The following is a 21,914-nucleotide window of genomic DNA, read 5'->3' as shown; positions in this document are numbered from 1 at the left end:
GTATACAAAGTTGTTTTCGAAAACAAGTGCAATATAAAACTTATTTATATCACGGGGAGATGGACACCTGTTGTTGATCTTCTTGTCACATTAGCGCTATTACATGCACGCCATAGTGGACTTAAACTCCTGTTTATCTGCCAATGGGTAATTAGAGTTGGCCAAAAGCTAATTTTAACTCTTTGCGCCATTCCAGCTGTCAGAAGCAAGACTTCATTTCAATGCAAGGCTATGTAAAGTCTGATTTGGTGTGATGCGCTGACCAAAAACAAAGCGGAATGTGTTCTTACCAAGGCTGGTGCAGTTCTCCGCCCAAAAGGGGGCGGTGTTTTTGGTTTCATTACATAGACTACATACACTGCGTACAGTGGAACCTCGGTTTTAGTCATTTATTTGTCATTAACAACTGAGGGCTGCACGGCGGTCGTGTGGTTAGCATGCAGACCTCACAGCTAGGAGACCCTGGTTCAATTCCACCCTTGCCCATCTCTGTGTGGAGTTTGATTGTTCTCCCCGTGCATGCGTGGCTTTTCTCCGGGTACTCCAGTTTCCTCCCACATTCCAAAAACATGCTAGGTTAATTGGCGACTCCAAATTGTCCATAGGTATGAATGTGAGTGTGAATGGTTGTTTGTCTATATGTGCCCTGTGATTGACTGGCGACCAGTCCAGGGTGTACCCCGCCTCTCGCCCAAAGGCAGCTGGGATAGGCTCCAGCACCCCCCGCTACCCTTGTGAGGATAAGCAGTAGAAAATGAATGAACAACCGAAATGTATGAAAAACTACAAACATAAAGAGGACAAAGTGATTCCCAGGCCGGCTGGAATCTGTCTATAGTGTCCTAACTCTAAACGCTTCACAATAACAGTGTATGTAAACCAAGACATATTTTTGGCAATTATTATCATAGAAAACCAAACTCTCCAAAAATTGTGGCGTAGGAGAATCCGGGTTCCACTGTATTCACTTCCTGAGGACACACATTTTGACAGTGCAGTGCAATGTTTATTTGCACCCAATGGAGTTAGTCCCTCCCCTTTCTGTGATGTCGCCAAGATGATTGAGGGTGGTTAGGCTGAATGCAACATCCGGGTTCAACTATTTAGCATGTTAGCTTCCTTTGTGGCTCGTGAACAATGCCAATTAAAGGAAGATGGAGAGCTGGAACTACAACAAGCCGTATGCAGCAAGTGCAGCTTCATCTGTGCTCTTTGGCATGCTACGCCGACGGGTGTCACGTATGGCATCACCTTGACGCATGAACACAACCCAGCCTGAAGTCAGCTTGTATTAAATATTCAAATCCTGGTGTGGTTGTGGGATGGAAGAAAAAAAAGAGGAAAGCCTCAAAGAAAGAAAAAGAAAGATGACTGACCTTCAGGCTCATTCTTAATCAGCTCCTCCATCTTGCGTTGCTTCAGTGTGTCCACCACGTCCGCCAGGCTACCCTTGCGTCTCTCCGGCGTTCCCAGGGTCCCCGTAGTTGAGCCTCCCTCGCTGCAGGGTCGACCCCCACCGCCACCTTCCTCTTTGCCTGGTGAGGTAGCATTGTGCTGGGTGTACGGGCTCAGGGAGTTGCCCTTAGAGCCATCTAGCTCCTGGAGGTAGAGGAGGAAAAGAGTCATTAGATTTACCTAAATAAGGAATGTCGGGAGGAGCTTATCTTTATTCTCTCCTTTTCTCTGAGCCCAATGCCATGACTTTCATCCCCTGCCAGCTTTCTTAAGTTAGAGCACACTTATGCTTATTCTAAATTCTAGACTTGGAGGTACTTGACAGAACGAGCTCACCATACCAAAAAAAAAAAAAAACTCTCGGCGTCACTACATTACAAAGCGTTCCACTGCTCGGCTTTGAGGGACGTCCAACGCTACTGTACACACAACTCGCAAGCACGAGTTCCAGTCAGTACTTTTGTCTTGTAAGACTGCAGGATTTGGACGTTTGTCAAGGCATGGATGTAAAAATTACAAAAGACAGAACAACTGGCATGACAGCTACAAAATATCATATATGGAGCCAACGGTAAAGCTGTGTTCTTTATGCCAAGCTGTCATCGTGAATAATTATCCCACTGCTTGTGGCACAAGTTTACTCAGCCTCGAACACACTCAACTGAAGCCTGGATTAATTTATAAAGATGGGGGGAAAAAAAAGTTTCCAAACGCGCAATTGGCAAAGCGAGGTCGAGGAAAACAGCTTGAATGGCGAGTAAAGGCAATCCGATCGAGGTGGCATTTGTTTGGATGATAGACTTAATGCCGTCTCAGCCCAATTAACAATGACACTAGCATAGGGACAGTTTCCATCCCAGTACCTCCACCAAGGCCCTTAGTTGGATCAGCATTATATGCACATATATATATATAATGAACGTACAAATTGTACAGTTCCGAAATGTCTTTCTTTGACTTTAAAGGCCAGTCAATCCAACTTTCAGTCTGTTAGCTCTTTGCATACGAAGGGTCAATGGTCCACTGAGTTAATCTTTGGCTAATCTCACCACAGGGCGACAAACTGTAGCACATATACATCTGTTTTTATGTGTGTGTGTGTGTGTGGGTGTGTATTCACGTGTTATACATAACCAAGAGGGCAATTCAACCCTATTGATGTCATTAATGTGTATTTGGGTGGGGATCGTTGGCCAATGTTTAACCCGCAGCCTGGAAGTGGAACCTGACACTGAGCTCATAGTCCAAGTCATTGGGATGGAAGATAACTATTCAAATCAAATGGAAACATTTTTTCTTTCAATCTTGGAGGTGCTGTATGAGAGGTACAGCCGGCCATTATCACTTGGCATTTCCTCCACTTCACTGGCTCGCTTGTGTTTTCACACTCTGAATAAGTCAGCACGCTCAATAATTCACTAATTCTGCCAGCATTCCTGCACATGCATTGTGCACTGAGCATGACATGGCTGGAACCGTATAATGACACGACTGCGGGGGCAGTGCGGGCTCAGGTCAGTTGCTGCTGGATGTTGTTCAAGTAGAAGTCGTTAATTATTGCAATATTTGGATTTTTAGAACTTTTTGTCCACAGTTTTATTGAACAAAAGGGGGTAAAAGTGCAGTATTGGCATTGAAATTATATTATTTCCATTAATTATTATTGCTAAGATATATGTGATATTCAGCAGTGCACACATATAATTGGCCCATTATTGCTGCTTTTCTGGAAACGACTCCATGCTCCTGATTGGCTGATGGCTTTATGTTCTGTGCCTGTTACTTTGGCAGGCACTCAAATGGCTGCTTTTGATTTTCTAGTAATTTAAGGTCACCGATGGAGAAACTTTTAGCGGTAGATTAAAAAATATAAGTATCTTCCTCCCTGTTTGCCTTTGTTGCATCCCCTCCTTGCCTCCTTGCCTCCTGTTCGTCAGATTAGGGTAATTCACACTTCAAAATGAGCGTCTCCGTGATTACGAGTTGCATCATCGCAAGCACGCCATGCAAATGAAACGAGGCGGGAGGGAAGCGACTTGGAGAGGGAAAAAAGAGGTGGGTAAAAAAAGAGAGGGAGAGAGAGAGAGAGAGAGCTGATGTTATTAAAGGAAATGAGGAGGGAGCGAGTTGACAGAGCAAGGGAGCGGGAGGGAGGAAAGGAGGCATCTTGAAGGCAGCGGTCACACCTGTCACATCCCATTTATCTAATCCAGCGCCTACTTAAAACGCGCTTTCTTTCGAGAAAGATGTCGCGCAGAGAAAACAAACAAGAATGAGAGAAGCGAGGGGAAATGGTGTGTAGAAGATGAAGGTTTTTTTCCTTTTTTGGGGGGGGGGTGTCTGTGGAGTGTGGAGATGTCATCTTGTCCAACAATGGAGGTCATTTCCCGATCAAAGCGAATTAGCAGGCAGTATGGCCTCCTTCAATTAGGGTCCTTTCAATCAATCCCTATAGTATATAATCCATATATCATAATCCATGCACTGATTTGCATTTAAGGATTATTACAAAGTGGCGTCAGTCAGGTGTGATGCATCTGTGCCCCTCCACTAACACGATTTGTAAAAGTTTCCTCATCAACATGCATTTATTCCTGCCCTCTCCTCAGAGTTGTGCCATTTTGTTTGACACCCAGATAGCCTGTAGGTGCATGTGTGTGTGTGTCTGTGTGTGTGTGTGTACATGTGTGTGTGTGAGACTGCATACATGCATTTACGGATGTGGCAGCCTGGCAGTGTGGGCGGTTCTGCCTTTAGTTTGCAGATGTCAATTCTCTTCCAAATGAGTGGAACAAAGTAAAAATCGCGCCTCACTCGCTTTATCCTTTTACAGCCTCTGCAATGGAACCGAATTAAACAACTTTTGTCTTAAGCTCATCTGCTTGGTTTCAAAACTCTTGCCAAAAGAAGAAAGAAGAATCCTTGGCCTAACACGCACTCTCTCTCTCCCTCGCTGTGCCTGGCATGTCCTGGGCTTTGCAAGGTGTAAGTGTGGGGGAGAAAAAAAAAACAATATTTGATGCTTGGCGCGTCGTCGTGGATCAAGACACGGACAATGTGACAGTGGAAAGAGCTGGAAACAGCTGCTAGACGAAAATACATCCAAACACACACGGGAATGTCACTGATCGCTCCTGCGGGGAGGGGGGGGTAAAGACTTAGCTCCACGCCAGAGCTGCCAATCTACACGGCATACACTTGCAGCCAAACACACACACACATGCAGCAAATCCCTTTACATGTCACGGCTGAACACAGACACTGTCACTTTTGACTTGAAGGTCCTCAAGTTCAAGTAGCATATACTGTGGAAAACTTGCTTTAATGTCAATATTAACGAAAAAAGAAACAAATTCCGTCACGTCTGGTTGGACTTATGTAGGATCCTGTTTAATGCGCTTCACTTGGACTTGGGGTGTCCAAAGTCCAGCCTGGGGGCTACATGTGTATCGCAGCTTGTTTTGTATAGGCCCAAAATGGAAATTGGCAATCACGCAAAAAACTGGAAATGACAAATGACATGCGAACATGAGCAGCATTTCTTGAATTGATTTTTACATTTGTTCTTCCATTTATCTGTAAACATCCCTCAATGGGAAAAGACCAAAAAGCCAAGGCAGAGGTGTCCAAATGCTTGTTTTTGGTGGTATTTAAACAAAAATGCTTATTATATGTTAAATAGGAGCTAATGCATGCCAGTATATTTCAACAACACCGCCGATTGTTGACAGGCGAGCGTGTTTTGATTCATTAGTGTGCCGCCTGGCATGAAAAATTAGTGTTAAATCTGTCCAATTCACATGCACGTAACGCTCACACACAGCTGCATATAAAATGAATAAATAATAAAAAAAAAATCAACATGAAAACCAGGCATGATAAAATATGTTTATAGATTTATGTTGTGTTAGCGAAACAATTAGTGCTCGCCCATTAGCACGTTTGCCTCATTTGCAAGAATTATTTATTTCTTTGCAGCAGAAATATGAATAACATAAAAAAGCTATTCTATAATAGTGATTTGGTGTTGCCGCACCTTCCTGACTTAACTGCTATCAGACATCCAACCGCACACACGGGCGGGGGAAACTTTACGCAGCAATAAAAAAAAAACCTCTTAGTGAGATTGCAGTCATTCAGAAACTATCATACATAAACAGGAGAGGTTTCAATGTGAAAGTGTGTGTGTGTGCAGCAGCAAGGTAAGGCTGCAGGAGGGGTCAGTGTTTAGTCAAGCGCTTCCCTGCCGCCGTGTTAATTTACAATGACAAGATAAAGCTGTAATCTCACCCCCCCCCCCTCCCTCGCCCCCAGACACCCTCCCTACCATCCTCTACGGACCCCCTGTCGCCTCACTTCCAAGTCAAACCGTCCGCCATTCGCTTGCCCCAATCGCTTTACTGCTATTGTCCTGAAAATGACTGAACCCCCCCCCCCGCCCGCCCGACCACACACATGCACAACACTCACTGTAAAGTTGCTGACAGTCAGCGGCGAAGGGATTGCCGCTATGCTATAAAGCCTCTTCAAGATGAAATATTAAAAAAGAAAACGTTACACGAGCACTTCCATCTTTTCCGTTTTGTAAACACTATGTATGTTTACGTTAGGACTTTGGTTTATGGTTGGCACCTGCAATCACACACGTCCACAAAGTGGGAAGGGCTAATCAGCTGCCTAATTACAAAATTAGCTCTCCATTACAGCTGCTAAGTGCCTTTTCATTGTTTTACGGCGTACAAGTATGAGTAGTATGAGTGGGAAAGGTCGTGCTGTGTTCAGGGACACACTAAACTGGTATAGCGCCGACACTTGCAGACATGCTATACATTCCGCGGCGCCACGCAATGTCACACTTGGAAGTGAGTCACAATTTTGGAGTCACGCAATCGTGCATCAGATGGGCTCTAGGCTAGGGGTGCCGGTGGGCCTAAGTGTGTGTGTGTGTAGGGAACCTCCAGGAGGTCCAAAATACTTTTCAGACACACAATGTTCCTCACGTATCAATTAACTGCCCTAAGCACCTACTTCTCTTACAGCTGGAGGTCAGGATTACAGGGAGCATAAGCTGATCTATGGTGTTTGTGTTTGCACCCCTCACACACACACACACACACACACACACACACACACTTATGGGAATGGGCTGAGAGCCAGCGGAAGGCAAGGCAAGAAGATGAGGCCCATGATGATGACAGCTGCAGATTCCAAACCCAATCACATTGTGTAAACTGTACTGGCAACATGTTCCCCAATTAGGAACCCCCGTTACGCAGGAGATGAGGCTGAACTTCTTACCGTGTTGCTGGGGGGGCTGTCCAAGCTCCGGAAAGGGGGCGAGCGAGGGGACACCTTGTTGCAGTACGAGGCTAGGGGGAGATGGATCACGCCACCCAACCCCTCGTTCTCCTCATCCTCCACTCGCTGTCTGCTGGTTGCTATGGTTACATCTCCATCTGTCCCCCCATATGGAGAGGCTGGTCGCTTGGAAGACATCCTGGAAACCAAAAAAAATCAAGGAGAAGGAGGGTAGGGACATAAGGACAGAAAGGAGGAGTTAGGATTTGAATCATATATACAGTTGTCTTGAAAAATTCGATTTCACTTCCTTTTTTAAAAAAAAATTACATTTGTGGTGCCCCCTATTGGCTGCGCTCAAAATAGGCAATTACATGCTACCCTACCAGGACGTTTTGGTGTGCGGCGGCCATATTTGGGAACCAAATACCAAATTTCATGGCGATTAGGCTAAACATACTGAAGTTATGGTGGCTGTTGTGAGAAATTTCAAGTCAATCCAACATGTGACGTATTTGTCAGTGAAATCACAGCACAGGCAACACAGGAAGGATGGATGTTTGGCCACATGTTCACCCTCTTGTGTGCACCGATTCAGGCGAAGAGGAGTTAGCTTAATGAAGAAAATATGCCAGATTGTTGTTGTTGATTGTCCTCCATATTCCTTCGCATGTTTAGATGATATTTAGGTACTTTTGAACACAGATTTGCAGAGTATAAAGCGACAGGTGGTGCTGTAACTCCTCACAGTGAGGTCTCTGTAGCCGATCGATACACATATGTAATTAACATAACATAAGATAGCAAAGAATCCAAAAATACACGGAAAAATCCACTCTGTACTCCCCGTAAAGTACGGACAACTACAGCATCTTTAAGGTACTTTGTGGCCGACTGCGCACATTCAAGCGGCAGAACAATACACCCTTCAGTGTGTTGGTGAGCACGCAGCTCTTCAAACATGCTCTCAGGTCCTTCCAGTGTGTTTACGACAGGGGCCATTCAACGTTCACATTTCCAAAAACTGAGGCCATTACTGCAAATGAAGCCCGCTTGCACTGGCATTGTGGAGGAAATGACCATGCCTCGACAATGGGCTTTCATAGACGCACAGAGAGAGGGAAAGAGAGGGAAATAATAGAGAGAGGCAAAGAGAGAACAGTATGCACACTGACAATAATGTGTGTTTATGAAAACCTCTGGACAATAGTGGGGGGGGACTGTAGGAAAATGGCTAGCAACACAAGGGCCCCCGCTGTGTCAATTTGTTACCGTGGCTTTGTTCCCTTGAAAAGAAGCAAAGGACATAAAGCCACATCTATTAGGTGAACTCTGTCTCTCACAAGGTAAATTTGCCTCCCTGTACTCCAGCTGAATAGGGATGCAGTGACTACGCAGCAATAATAGAATTTAATGTGGTTCTCAGCATCGGCTGAGTGCTTTCAGATGCACTTGTCAGCCTTGAAGCCACTGCGACTATGACCCTGGGTAATAGGCTGCTAACATCTCCCGGTGATGGAGGGGAGAGCAATGGTGAGTGTGCAAGAAAGTCACTCAACACAGCAACAGGTATGGGACATTTTGGAGATTTTAGTCATTATATCTCGGGCTTCCGCAGCCCTCCTCTCTCTCTTTCTCTCTGCTTGCCTCGACTAAACTGATTACCCTCTATTGGATTTCTGTCGGCTGGCGTTGCTCCGAGGAGCAGCCCTGCTACTAATTCATTGCTTATTTACCTTATGACAGCCAAAGTCAAACAATCTGCAAAAGGAAACATGTGGCGCTACCACATTGCAGGGGAACCTGCGGCCAAAATCCAACGCTGCGGTAACAACTTATTTAGCCAGCAAGATCCATAGATATGATGCAGTATGTCACATACAGGAAAACTGTAAACAATGCAGGGGCCTCTTTGATGCTAAACCCAACCCAGTATACATCAATATATGCTAAGCTAAGTTAGCTTAGGTGACCAATATTGAAATATATCATGAGTTTATTTTAATTCTTCACCCCCGAACTGTGGTCCGCATGCTGCCCATGCAATGTTGTGTTCCGGTGTTCAAGCACACTACGTAACTCAGGCTCAGTATTAAGGCAAACAGGTGAATTAGGTACCTGCAGAACAGCATACAAGCGTAATTAAGGGTCAAAATGCATATCGCGTATGAAAAATAGATGCATGTCGGCAAGTCTGAGGGATGTAATAGTAATCATATGTGTGCTGTGCACCTTTTCATTCAAATCAGTGAATTCTTGTAACCGCATTACAGTCTAATGGGTGACTCATGCATTTCTTTATTGGAAATTAAATCAAACCATTACTAAAACAAGATTAAGGCAGAAAGGAGCTTGAGATTAAGTCGTGCAAAAATGCAGCTTGAGGTCATGCCCGAGCAAACTTGAATTAATGCAACAAAAACAATTTTTATTTTGTTTTTTTGTGTTCTTTTACTTCATCCATTCTGCTTTCCTCAGTCTCCTGATTGGATGAAACAGCCCAGGTGTTACAGCATCACCGCCTGTTGCTTTGTAATTCATCCCGCAAATGCGACTTTGTTGATTTTTTGTGCAACAATAAAGCGCATATCCATGCAAGTCATTACGATGGATTGTGCACCGCAATGGCTTTCTTTATCTGCTTCGCCTTACTCAGCAAGAAGACACGCCATAAATGATCGACAACAAGTTGTGTCTATGACAAAAGGCTGCAGATAAAGCCGCTATCATTAGGCTGGATTGACATTAAAAGTGTAATCGACTGGAGATAACGGTGATGACAGAGTGCATGTCACTTGTGGTGACAAAGCAGAGAGTGAGTACATAAATCATAGTTCTTCCATTCACACAAGAGCCAATGTGGAGTGGCTGGCCCAGCTGTGCAAACTAACACACACACACACACACACACACACTTGCATACATGCATGCATACATACAACACAGGCCCTAACACTGCAGGTCTGTCTTCATCACTCCCTGTTTACTTTACCTCCTTTCACTCGCTCACACTGAGGTCTTTTGTTTCACACATGGACACACACACGTCCCCTTGTGTCCCGTGCACACCTCAGCCTAATCATAACCTTCTATACACACACACCCGGGGTCACCTTTGAATCAGTAAAAAAAAAAATAGCAACGGTGATGATATTTTAGACAAGAGTGTGCTGTTTCTGGCCCTTTTCTCCTTCTTCTCCCCCCCTCCTCGTCTTCCTAACTTACTACTACTTCCTCAGAGGGGAGGCCATTTGCAGCTCCTCTCTGGCAATAAAATCCCCTCCCTCCGCCTTTTTCGCCTTTGAAGTGGAATTACTACACAATTGGGCACGGCGTGTGCGCAGGTTACTTCATTTAAACTTTGGCAGGGGCTGTCACGCTGCCGGAGACCTGGAGGAAGACGCTTGGAAGCCAAGAGTGATGCCAGGATTATCACCTTTTTTTCCTTGTTACTTAAGATGATAAGTTGGCAGCTGGGTCCAGGTCATAATTAGAGAATATTTGCTTCATTTCTGCAAAGCTAAAAGCTGAACTTGTCAAATCAAGCACACAACTCCTCATAGGACAAAGCTGTAATGACGTCTCACTCTTATGTGTATTTTTGAATTGGAAAAAATCTGTCACTTGTTTCCTGTGTGAGGAAAAACACACACAAGCTTCTCCACATAGCTGGAAGGTTTTATACGACATCCCACTCCTATTAGAGACCCCTTATCTTCCCTCTCTTGAGAGATGCAATGAAAAAAATCAAATTGATTTATTACACAAACTCAACACACACTCACTCGGGACTTTAAAAAGCTGTCTTGATGTTACTTCTGTTAAGAAAATGTTAAAATAAAAGCAAAACACACACTCATGCAGAAATGACACACATACTGGACACTCCGAATGTCCAAAAATCCAATTATAAAGCAAAATATTTGTATCATACACACATCATACAGAAAATAGACACACATACACACATCCTACCATACTCTATAAACCATCATTTGTTCTGGAGCACAAACTCATGCAGAAATGACATAAATGCACACCACTGTGCACACACTCATGGCCTTTTAGGGGGCATCAGTAAAGACTCCCCACTCCTCTTTGTATTTCCCACAAATAGACGAAAAACTATAACCACTGCAAACTACACAACTTTGCACACGCTTGTGATCTATCTTGCATGTCTATAAAGATTTTTAAGTGACAGGTAATCTGCTGTGTCTCTTCTATTACACAAACTACACAACTTTACACACAACCGAGCTTTGTTGCACATCTGTAAAGATTTTGAAATGACACCTCATTGCTGTGTGTATTTGTGGACTAAATCTAAAGATGCAAAACTCTTAAGCTGTTGTTTGTCCCGTGTTACACAAACTGATGCAGAAACCACACACACACACACACACACACACACACACGGTGACAGCGTTAAGCTGAGATTAGAGCGCCACTTCCCCCTTGGCTTTTTGATGATTAGCGGCTCCTCGGCTAAGTCGCTCTCATATCACATATGTCCACCGCTGCTAAGTCACTAATCGGAACGGGGATGCGCGTCCATTAACCGGACGAATCATGGCGATGGACGCCGGTTAACCGCCTCCTGGTTGGTCGCTTTGCTGTAATCAACTCATCCGGCTTCATGCTGGCACGGCATGCAGCGGCGAGGCTTACGCAAGCATGTTTAAATACACGCCGCCAGCTTATGGTGGCTACATTTGGTCACTTTTTGTGTTAGTATTTGTTATGGGAAAGTCATTCCTTACTTCTTTCCAAACATGACAAAAAAAAGTTGCGCTGTGACACACACACATAATATGAAAGGTAGGAAGCTCACACTCTACCCATGCACACTGGCTGCTAACATAACGATGGCGCTAACTGCTCTTGTTAACTCCTTTCAAGGAGCGTGGGAGCCTCCTCCGGAGAATTCCGCCGTAGAGCCAATATGCACGTACTGCTTCGCTTTAGGACTTGAGCATGCCGTCACATCCATTAAAGGAAGTGCGTGTGCAACGGGAATGATATAATACTGAGTGTGTCTTTGAAATTGGTCTCTGGAATACTTGAGCCCGGGGCGTTTTGCCTCCGAGCGCAACATTTACTGTACATCCTCAAGGGGGGAATTTTTAATACATAGTATCGTAACGCCTTTTCTCTCTTGGCATGGTGTTGTTTCCCGTACTGCCCACTCTTTACACAATCAGCTGTTTGTAAGACGGTCACTCCATCCTCCTTTCCCTGTAGGGAAATTGCCTAATATCTATTTATAGGCGGCGGCAACATGGACCAATTTTGTAAATATTGTAAAGATTGTGCCTTATATGATCTGTCTTGACTATTTATAACTGTGACTGTGACATTTTTCTGCTCTTAGCAATGCACGCTGGATTTTCCCCCGATGAACACTTAAAGAACGTGTGTAACGGCCACAGAATGCTCACACACCCAACACACACACACACACACACACACAAAGGGTTCTCTGTGAGAGGTACCAAATTGGCCGCTGTTAGCCCAAACGCTGTTTCCTGTCCAGCGTGGCCACAAAAGGCGGCAATACACAAACACACACACACACACACACACACACACACACACACAGCACCCTAATGTCACTGCTGTTTAATCACACACACATGTTAAGACAAGAAAAATGAAGAGAAAAATCAACATTGTCACATCAGTTTAAAGTCTAGACAAGCGAAGGCGGTGCGTGGGAAAATCTGGAGGAAGAAGCGAGTAAGACAATGTGTGTGTGTCGACGAGGAGTGTGTATGTGTGTGTGTGTGTGAGGGGAGAGGAGGGGAAGGGGGCGCTTGTTTGAAAGGAGACAGACGGAGAGAGAGCGAGAGAAAGAGGGGAAAAGTGCATCCGGTGGAAGGCTACCCCGTGCGTTCCCTTTTCGTTCCGTGTTTATTGAACGAGGCAGCGACTTTTGGGCCATTGTTGCGCCGCCGTGGCTATTTGCGAAGCGATCCATACAGGAGTCGAGACATTTGTCTCGTTGTCAGCGCAAAAAAAAAAAAAAACACCCACCCCTAACCCGTTTGCTACGTTCCCTGCTGTAAACCACACCTGCATGGGAGTTCATTCTCCAAATGACACAGCTTCTCTCTCGCTCTCGCTCGACTCCAAAACTTTCAACCTCCTCCCTGTCGCACTACCTGGACAGACAGAGACTTTATTGTCGCCAGCTGGGCGGAACCACACAACCCCAACAACACTGCCTCCTATTGTGGATGATGTGTGTTGGGGAAAATATCCTGCAAGGGACCGATGGATGAATTTAAAGTGAGCACTGCTCCACTAACCATGCAATACCTTCACATGACCTTTGACTCCGACCATGTGACCCCCCACGTCATGTGACAAGACTGGATACAGACACAACAAACACAGCCGCTCAGCTGGTCGTGGGGGTTTAGTTTCCTCCGCTGGTATTTTTCTATTTTCCTCCATGGATGGAGACACGGTTATCAAGGCTCTCAGGGGACACACAATATGGCCCAGACAATGGCCTCCAGTCCCAGTATGTGTGTGTATGTGTGTGTGTGTGTGTGTGATGGAGGACGGGACAGAAAGGGGCAGAATAGTGCATTAGTTTGCAGAGCACGGACACGCTACTCAATTACTCCCTCTTTGGCCTTCACACACACATCACTTTCATCTGAATAAAGTACAGGGAGCGGCACTTTAACTGGTTAGAAACCATGACAATAGCACAAAAAAAAAAGTCTCAAAAGTGTTGACATCCCCACTTAAAAATCACACCGCAATAAATAGAGGGGACAAATGCAAAAGGTGTAAAAAAAAAACAAAACCCTGCAGCAACCCTAGCATCACCGCTGCCGCTGCTTGAACACTGAACCAGCAGCAGAGTGACACCTCGTCCTCCCCCTCCACAATTTAGGCCATTCTCACTTTTCTGTCACTTTCCCCTCGCATCTTTTCTTCTGTCCATCATGGAAGAAAGTGTCGATTTGGCCACATGAATCCTTTTCCCCTTCATTAATTCTCACGTCCTTGTCAATGTGGCAGGCAAACACACAAAGCCATAAAAAAAAAAGGGAGAAGGTTTCCAGTCAAAGTTTTCAGGCACCGGTAAGTCAGTCACAGAGCGTATACATAAAATACTACATAAGTTCTTTCTCACCTAAGAACCTCTTAGAGAACTCTCCATCAGATTGTGGAAAAGGAAGAGAAGAAGCGGTGATAAGAGAAAGGAGAGGAAGTGCGATAAAAAGATGAAGACACTTACAGAGACGCAGGAACCGAGAGCATCGCGGCCAACGAGGATGGAGAGCACACGCACTGACAACTCAGAGGAGAGAGTGGCGCTCCACACACACACACACACACACACACACACAGAAGAGAAAGAGATACCCCCTTGCTTACACACACACACACACACACACACACACACACACGCATTGCAATGATGGAGTGCATTACTGGAAAGCAAAGAGTTTTAAGTGCTCGCCACTTAAATCATTGTAATCCCCACATTTATCTCTATACATTCTGCTTTCCTGTGTAATCCTTTACATTCCTAATTCGTCCCTTACTGTTGTTGTACTCCTCTACTCCTCTCCTCCTGCCTCTCAATCACTTTGCCGGATTTGATTATTATGAAAAACACATATTTGAATGTGTTTTTAATCAAGGGCCCCTGAAATCGCCCCCTCCTCCCTTCCAACTCCTCCCCAGTTTATCTCCAAACAAAAGATTAGTTTCATGAGGCAAACAGAGCGCTACTTATTAATGCAATGGAAGTCAACATGTGTGTGTGTGTGTGTGAAAAGGCTGGGTTATGTCAGCTATGAGAACATAATCTGCTTCTCACAACACGACTGATGCCAGGTTACAGGTTTCACACCTTTAAATGAAGCCGACATCAGAGGAGAAACATTAGCATATTAAAGAAGAGCGCAAAAAATAACAGCATACAGATTGGACAATGGGATTACGAAGCGGGATTAAGAAAAGTAAAGCGGTGATATTTTGTAAAAGAGGAACCTAAGCTACAAGGATGGCTTCAAGTACTTCGAGTTGGATTGGAAATCTCAAATGTGGCTACTTATTCCAAATAAAAAAGTGCAGCTTTTTATGAGCGAGGTGTTAATAAAGTGATGAAAGTGGATGATGAGCATTGCCGCACACACACACACACACTGTTTATCTGTCTCACACACTCACACACGCAAGTTCTTCAACACACTTATCTCTTCCCACATTCATCTAATATCAGCACTCCTTTCACATGCATTGACAACCATCACAAACAATGTCACAACAATCGTCGTCCGCTAACTAACTCATCCGTGTGTGTGCGTATGTGTATGGGGGGTAGGGGTGAGGGGGGGGGGTCCGCACGTACCTGTTACACTCCTGAGGTAGCTCAGGCTCAGTGAGCATGCTGGAGTAAGGGTCCGTCTCTCTCGACAACAACAACATAAAACAGTCCCACTATGCTCTGTTGAACAAGGTGAAGTCTCCCCCTCACAACAAGACGGGATAAGAGTGATCCTTCAACCTTTCTCTCACACACACACACACACGCATACACACACCGCTCTCTCTCTCTTTCTCTGTATGACTGTATGTGTGTGTTCCTCTCTCTCTCTACTCACACACTTTCAGACTGACACCCACCCTCTCTCGTTCTCGCTCTCTCTCTCTCTCTCTCTCTCTCTCTCTCTCTCTCTCTCTCTCTCTCTCTCTGCCTCTGTCCCTCCTATTCTCCTCCCCTGGCTGGAAGCTGTGAGATCCAGCTCTTAAAGGGCCAGCAGCAGAAGCCTTGTTCTCATCTCGTGTGTGTGTGTGCGAGAAGGGAGGGACCGTTTGACCAGAGGGCTCATCACTGGCCGAGCTCAAAGGCGCATCAGTGCTGCCCCCTTCCTCAAGACTGACTCTCACACTTTTCGCTCACACACACACGGTTTTTCACGCACTCAAGCCAACAGCCACAAATCATGTAGACACACTTGGATGATACGAAGCTCTATGTTACGCAACGTACAGGCAGCTATCACAGGGAGATCAGTCCTATTTAATGTATTAGCTCGTCACGTCACCTACATGTGTGTTCAGCCTTTGTTTGACCCAGAAAACCTTTAGCATGTTCATCTGTGGGGTCAATAACGCTTTCACTTCCTGTCTCTTTCTCCGAACGATTTCGATCTTCTGCTGAGTAAGCTACTATTAGAGGGTGCAAATGAAAGGAAATGATACAACCACAGATGACGAGTCTGAAAGCCAAGCTGCTTTGTTGAAAAGTGGCACGTTGCTTAGAGAGGGGAAATATACAAATATATTTTCAGTTTAATAAAATAAAATTGGTTAAATGAAAAAAGGCTCTTGATGGCAAAGACGATAAAGCTTTCTCTCTTTGAACTCAGATGGTTGCGATCCCCAACCAAGATCTCTCACAGCGTGCCAAAGCTGCTGATGTTGGACGCAAGTGGACTGTCATTTAAAAGTTCTTCAAAGATTGTGAGGGTTATGGAAGAAAAAAAAAAGTCAAGTGGTAGACCCCCAAAAATTGAGCTGGAGGATCCCACTGACTGTCCATCAAGAAACGGGACATGAGGCGGCGCCATCATGATCTGGGGTGCATTTTCAATGGAACTTCGGGTTGTGCAGGGGCGTCAAACGGAAGATTAGCTATCTGTGTCGATGTTGCAGGGGACATCTCTCAAAACCGAAGGCCCTGACTTTTATAACTTCCACCTGACAAAGGACTAAAATATAAATAAAGTCACTCGTGCGCGTTCCTTTACAGTGGTTCTTAATTATTTTGTGTCATTCCCGCTGAGGGCAGGAGTGTATTATTGTTATTATTAATGGCAAAACACCTCTGAATGTTTCCCAAGGAAGGGGGTAATGACCTGGTTAACCGCGGCTCCCCAGTGCTGGCAGCACTCATGCAGCTCCAGACCATGCTGCTATGCTTGATTATCTTGCTACTTACTCGCGTTGCCAATGACAATCATCGCTTGATGGGATATCCATCCTGCTACACAAGCCCTACACTGACTGACTCTAAAGCTCTAAAGTACATCCAAGTTTAATTTCTATAGCATTGTCCCTTGAAAATATATAATGTAGTGATTTAAAAAAAAATAAAAAATACAAATTTCCCCACTGAGGGACGAATAAAGGCATATCTTAATCTTAATTAGCTCCTGAATCACTTTTCAGTTATTTGTAAGCTGCCTGGTTCAGCCAGCCACAGGTTTCGCAGCAAGTGCTCGCCATTGAGGGAAAAGCAACTGTTAAGGCACCAGGGAGTGAGGTTTACCAATGTATTTTGGCACAGCCACACTCGAGTCGAGACTCTTAAGGCGTCAGGGGGTGAGGTTTACCAACATACTCCTACACGTACGTTACATCGATAATACTTCTACAGCCAAAGTACCTATTTTGCACCAGTTTTCTAACACCAGGGTTTAAACCTTAAACCTCCTTGGTGGCAGTAGCTTCTCCATAAAGCCACACCACAGTCACTAGACAAGGATAAATGTATTATGCACTCATTCATTTTCCAGGTTTTTCTGAAAACACTTTGCACCATAATATCCCCGCTTCCCTTCCATCATTCCCAACGTCTCAATGTACTTATTGTGTGGCCATTAGCCAGCCATTGTGTGGCTGCATGATTCTGAACACAACGTCCTCCATCCATTTTCATGGCCATGTTTATGAATAGTATGAATAGCTGCAGAGGAACATGACTTCTAAATAAAAGCGTTGGAGTCCTTCCTTACTTCCTTTGGTTTGATGCAGCCAGAATGAGCCATTTGATTCTGCGACGTGGATTTGATTTGGTTACAAGCAGACAGCTGAACACTTTCAACAGAACATATGCCGGCCCTCTCATGCATGAACACACACACACCGAACACACAAAATGCAACCTTCGGCAGTCACACCTATTGTGTCTTCAGGTGTGCATACTGTACATGTTGTGTGTCGGGAGTGCACGCTGCTTTGGGGCCCTTTGTGCTGTCAGTCACTATTAGCGGTGTGTGGTCTGCGTGTCACACATACGGCCAATCTAGCCATTGTTCCGCTGAAGAGAGAGGAAAGCGGAGTTGACAAACTGCCACTTCTGTAATACTTAAACACACACACACACTGAAATGAGGGAGGGGGGGCATCTAAAACCAGCCCTGTCACTGAACTGCACACACATGACAAATACGGTTAAAGTGATGAATGTGTCTGAAAACTTTCAGGAACAACATTATTTGGAGCTAAGATTGCTGGTGCAGATTACGAGGTGACAATCCTTTATCTGAAACAAGCAAGTCAGCCAATAGCCTATTGATAATACCATTAAGAAGCCATTAGAAATCCAAATTGTGTAGGCGAATAGCATTCAAAGTGTTTGGCAGAACCAAAGACTATAAAAATAACTCGGAACTGCACATGATGTAACATCCATTAAGTGACTAAAAAGACAACAGCAAATGATCACCTTATACAATAAGCGGAGGGATTCCGTAAATATTAGATTACAAGCACAGATAAACTCCACACTTGACTCCACATGACAGTGTCAACAACAATCAGCGGCATTAGTTTTCTATTCCATTAATCTAATTCATGGTCCAATGGGAGGAATACGCCAAATAATTTAATCAAATTCCAACTCTAAACATGGGATTGATTGGGAACGCCATCTCTTCTTGGCTCTGTAGGACAGCTGGGGAACAAATGATCAACTAATTTATGCATTACACAAAAAGGTTGTTTACCTGAGCAGAGGGATGGGCACTATTGTGTCCATATTTGGGTCATTTGACTCCTTCTATTGTAATTTGGGTAATTAAGTTATTGTTTTTTTTTACATTTTGGCCTTTAATCCATTTGGAAATCGGACATTTTACAATTACTGTTAAATATTTGTAATTTCTGGATGTTTTTTGCAGAATTTTTACACTGCCGTATTTCATACAAGGCTGCGTGCTTCGTGGACGTGCACACTGGCAGGTGGCAACGGCGCTGTTTAATTAAAGCTGAGCTGGTAAATAACAGAATATAAAAATATTTATGTATTATATTTGTGTCAGTATATATATTTTAAATATATTTTATACATACTAATGCATCCGATTGGCCTAAAAAAGGCCTTTCGGCAAGCACTTATGACAGAGTTTTTTTCATATATATAGAGATTGCCCCAGATATCTGTTAAAACAGTGCAATTATGAGCATAACAAGTCATGTGTTGCTTAATGTGAACCAGGCAGCTGGGGTGTCTATGATGAGAGAATATTGACAACAAAAGCGATTGCTTCACCTGGACTGAAACAAAAGAGAGCTTGTTAGGTGTTTCAAAGGTTCATCAGTTGCCTCTTGGAAATAAAGGAGGGAGGCGACGCGATAAAGACAAAAAGGTGCCACAAAGCTGCTTGTGTTAAGGTAGAGATGCTTCGCAACGGCACCCAGAAGGACACACACACACACACACACACAAAAGGAAAAGAAAAAAAATAGAAGCATGCACACACTGGGTTCATTACAATGAAACCGTTGATAGGAGGCCCTTGTGTCGGGGACCCAAACAGCTGTAGTGCATTAGGGGCTGACTGTGAGCAGGGGCATGGGGAGACTGGCTGTAAACAAACCTTAAAGACCCATGAAGACACACAAGTCACACTAGTCCACCAAATGGGATGCATGCATGTCCAGATCCTATTATTTCCCTTAAATCAACATGATAAGAGAGCACTGGTCGTAGCTAAAAGCTGGTGCGTAGCGTGTTTACACCAGGTTGACCTTGAATACATGAGTTGACATGGCTAAATGTCCACTTATCTTCAGTTAGTACAAAGAATGGGGTGTCTTTTAACCGATTCTGACAGTTATGTCCCAGTTCTTTTGCCTGCTAGAAGTTAATTACGGGAGTATTATCCTGGAACGCTTTTATGTGCCGCTCCAACCAGTTGAACAACTGGAACATTACCTGACAGTTATACACCAGCACAATAGAAAGTCAGCTTAAACTCGCTTCAGTCAACAATCTTCCAGAAATATGCATAACTGCCTGTGGTGCCAGGGACTTATCTCCATCCCAGCATGAGCTCACATATCTTCCCTCCTAGGAGAGGAAGAGCAAGCGGACGGGGCATAGCGCAGGGAGGCGCAAGTTCTGTGTGAAGTGGTTTTATCGTGGGGGGACACGAGTGCCCCCTCTGAAGGCCAAGTGGCGGTCAAGCAACGTTATTAAGATATAGAGTGACTATCTCTTGATGCCAGGACTCAGTTTATACAGGTAGGTGGGGGCTCCAGACGCTCTGAGACAAACTGTAAAGCACAAGAAAAGTGAAAGTGAAAAGTAAAAAAATCATCGGCTTCAAGTACTGTCCAAACCTCCAAAACGTCACGATTAATTAATCACACAATAAATAAAAATGAAGTTGATAGCTCAGCCTTAATATATTGCCATAGGGCATGCACGTCTGTTTTTCTCGTTTCTCGCCTCCAAACAGTCAGGAAGGGAGTTCAGCACCTTGACATGAACAAATGGACATGAACAAATGAGCCCTATTGATGGTGAGACCTAACCATTCAGACTGAAGTCAGTCAGACACGTTGGATTTAGATTTACGTACGAATGAGGCACTTGAACAAAATCTGAATAATACTGTTCATGAAGAAACATGAAGACATGAAAAAATAAGCACAAAAAAATCTGAATTGTGCAATCGTGCAGTGCGAACGTAGCTTTAGCTTGTCTCTCCCTCCTTTGCAACGTCCCCCTAGTGTGCAAGATAACAACAGTTATAAAGGTAAAGAGTTCATTCATTCATTTTCTACCGCTTATCTTCATGAGGGTCACGGGGGTGCTGGAGCCTACCCCAGCTGTCTTCGGGCGAGAGGTGGGGTACACCCTGGACTGGTGGCCAGCCAATCACAGGGCACATATAGACAAACAACCATTCACACTCACATTCATACCTATGGACAATTTGGAGTCACCAATTAACCTAGCATGTTTTTGGAATGTGGGAGAATACCCACGCATGCATGGAGAGAACATGCAAACTCCACACAGAGATGGCTGAGGGTGGAATTGAACTCGGGTCTCCTAGCTGTGAGGCCTGCGTGTTAACCACGCGTCCGCTGTGAAGCTAGCTAAGCTTTTTTCTCTCGCTATTTTTTTTTTTACATTTTACATTTTTATTATTGTGTTGTCATCGACATCCTGTACATGGTCGACCACTTTTCTCGACAAATGGTGCGGTAACATGGTGATGTCACTGGGAACGCCAAACATTAGAACATTAGACATTAGACGATATGGTCTAATTTACCACACTTCCTAATGTTACACCACAGAGGCGCATTACTTACCAAGCTTTGTTTAGCCATTTTTTTCTACTTCAGTTTTTCTATCCACCACCACTACCGCACACACACACACACACACACACACACACATACACACCTCAAAGCTGTCAAGATGTTGCCTCTTTCAGCATCAGGCTGAATGGGGAGATTTGGCAGCATTTAAGAGCACACATTTATGCACCAAAATCTTTGCATTTTGTGTTTCACCACGTCAAGGCACAAGCTCAACTCTGGATTGATGCACCCTGATGCACCCCACCCCCCACCACCATTGCACGCCTTGTATACTTGCTCCGAGGGAGAAGGGCGAGGACTGAGGATGGGGAAAAGAGTGAGGACAAAATTCTCTTTTTTCTGATTTTCTACACAGGCTTTGTGGTCCTTGAAGACTGTTTATATGTTTTTAAGACTATTGGTGAGAACAAGAAAGAGGAGATGGCGCTATCCACTGCCTGGGGGCTATACTGAGCCTATATGTTTAAGCTCCCACTGTTCCACGTTTAACAATAACACCCACTAGTTTTAATTCAATTCTGTCTTTTTTTTCCCTTACTAAATAATCCACTTCCATTTTCTATGTCGCAGAAATCTAATCTCATCTCCAACACTGGGTGCAAGAGTACCTTATTCCTTCATCATGGAGACCTGATAAGGAACAATACACGCCGACTATCTTAGACGAGAAAGAATGCAGAATGAAAGACGATTAAAAGGAAGTTTCAAAACATGATCATCTCAAGTAAGTCGAGGCTTACCTTCCTCAATATCCAAACATAATAGAAGCCAGCGGCCTACATTAC

At 44.4% G+C, this 21,914-nt stretch overlaps 1 protein-coding gene across 13 annotated transcripts in view; it reads right to left on the bottom strand.

The window, feature by feature from the left end:
* The window catches only part of sox5 (SRY-box transcription factor 5), a 177,219-nt gene that overhangs the window by 57,333 nt on the left and 97,972 nt on the right, over window positions 1-21,914 (bottom strand). For 3 of the 13 annotated variants that reach the window (XM_078798514.1, XM_078798518.1, XM_078798533.1), the window contains exons 1-3: window positions 15,134-15,441; window positions 6,754-6,952; window positions 1,377-1,599 (exon numbers count right to left, since the gene is read on the bottom strand). In XM_078798514.1, the coding sequence (XP_078654640.1) occupies window positions 1,377-1,599; window positions 6,754-6,952; window positions 15,134-15,210 (499 nt within the window). In that variant the 5' untranslated portion in view covers window positions 15,211-15,441. Of the gene's footprint in view, window positions 1-1,376; window positions 1,600-6,753; window positions 6,953-13,906; window positions 13,976-14,011; window positions 14,924-15,133; window positions 15,442-21,914 lie in introns of those variants that run through there. The other 10 variants (XM_078798504.1, XM_078798505.1, XM_078798508.1 and 7 more) reach the window with 5 other exon arrangements.

This window comes from Doryrhamphus excisus, linkage group LG2, assembly GCF_037039965.1.
Source record: "Doryrhamphus excisus strain RoL-2023G ecotype Guam linkage group LG2, RoL_Dexc_Guam_v1.1, whole genome shotgun sequence".
Taxonomy (NCBI): domain Eukaryota; kingdom Metazoa; phylum Chordata; class Actinopteri; order Syngnathiformes; family Syngnathidae; genus Doryrhamphus; species Doryrhamphus excisus.
This window is presented reverse-complemented; position numbering and strand designations above follow the sequence as displayed.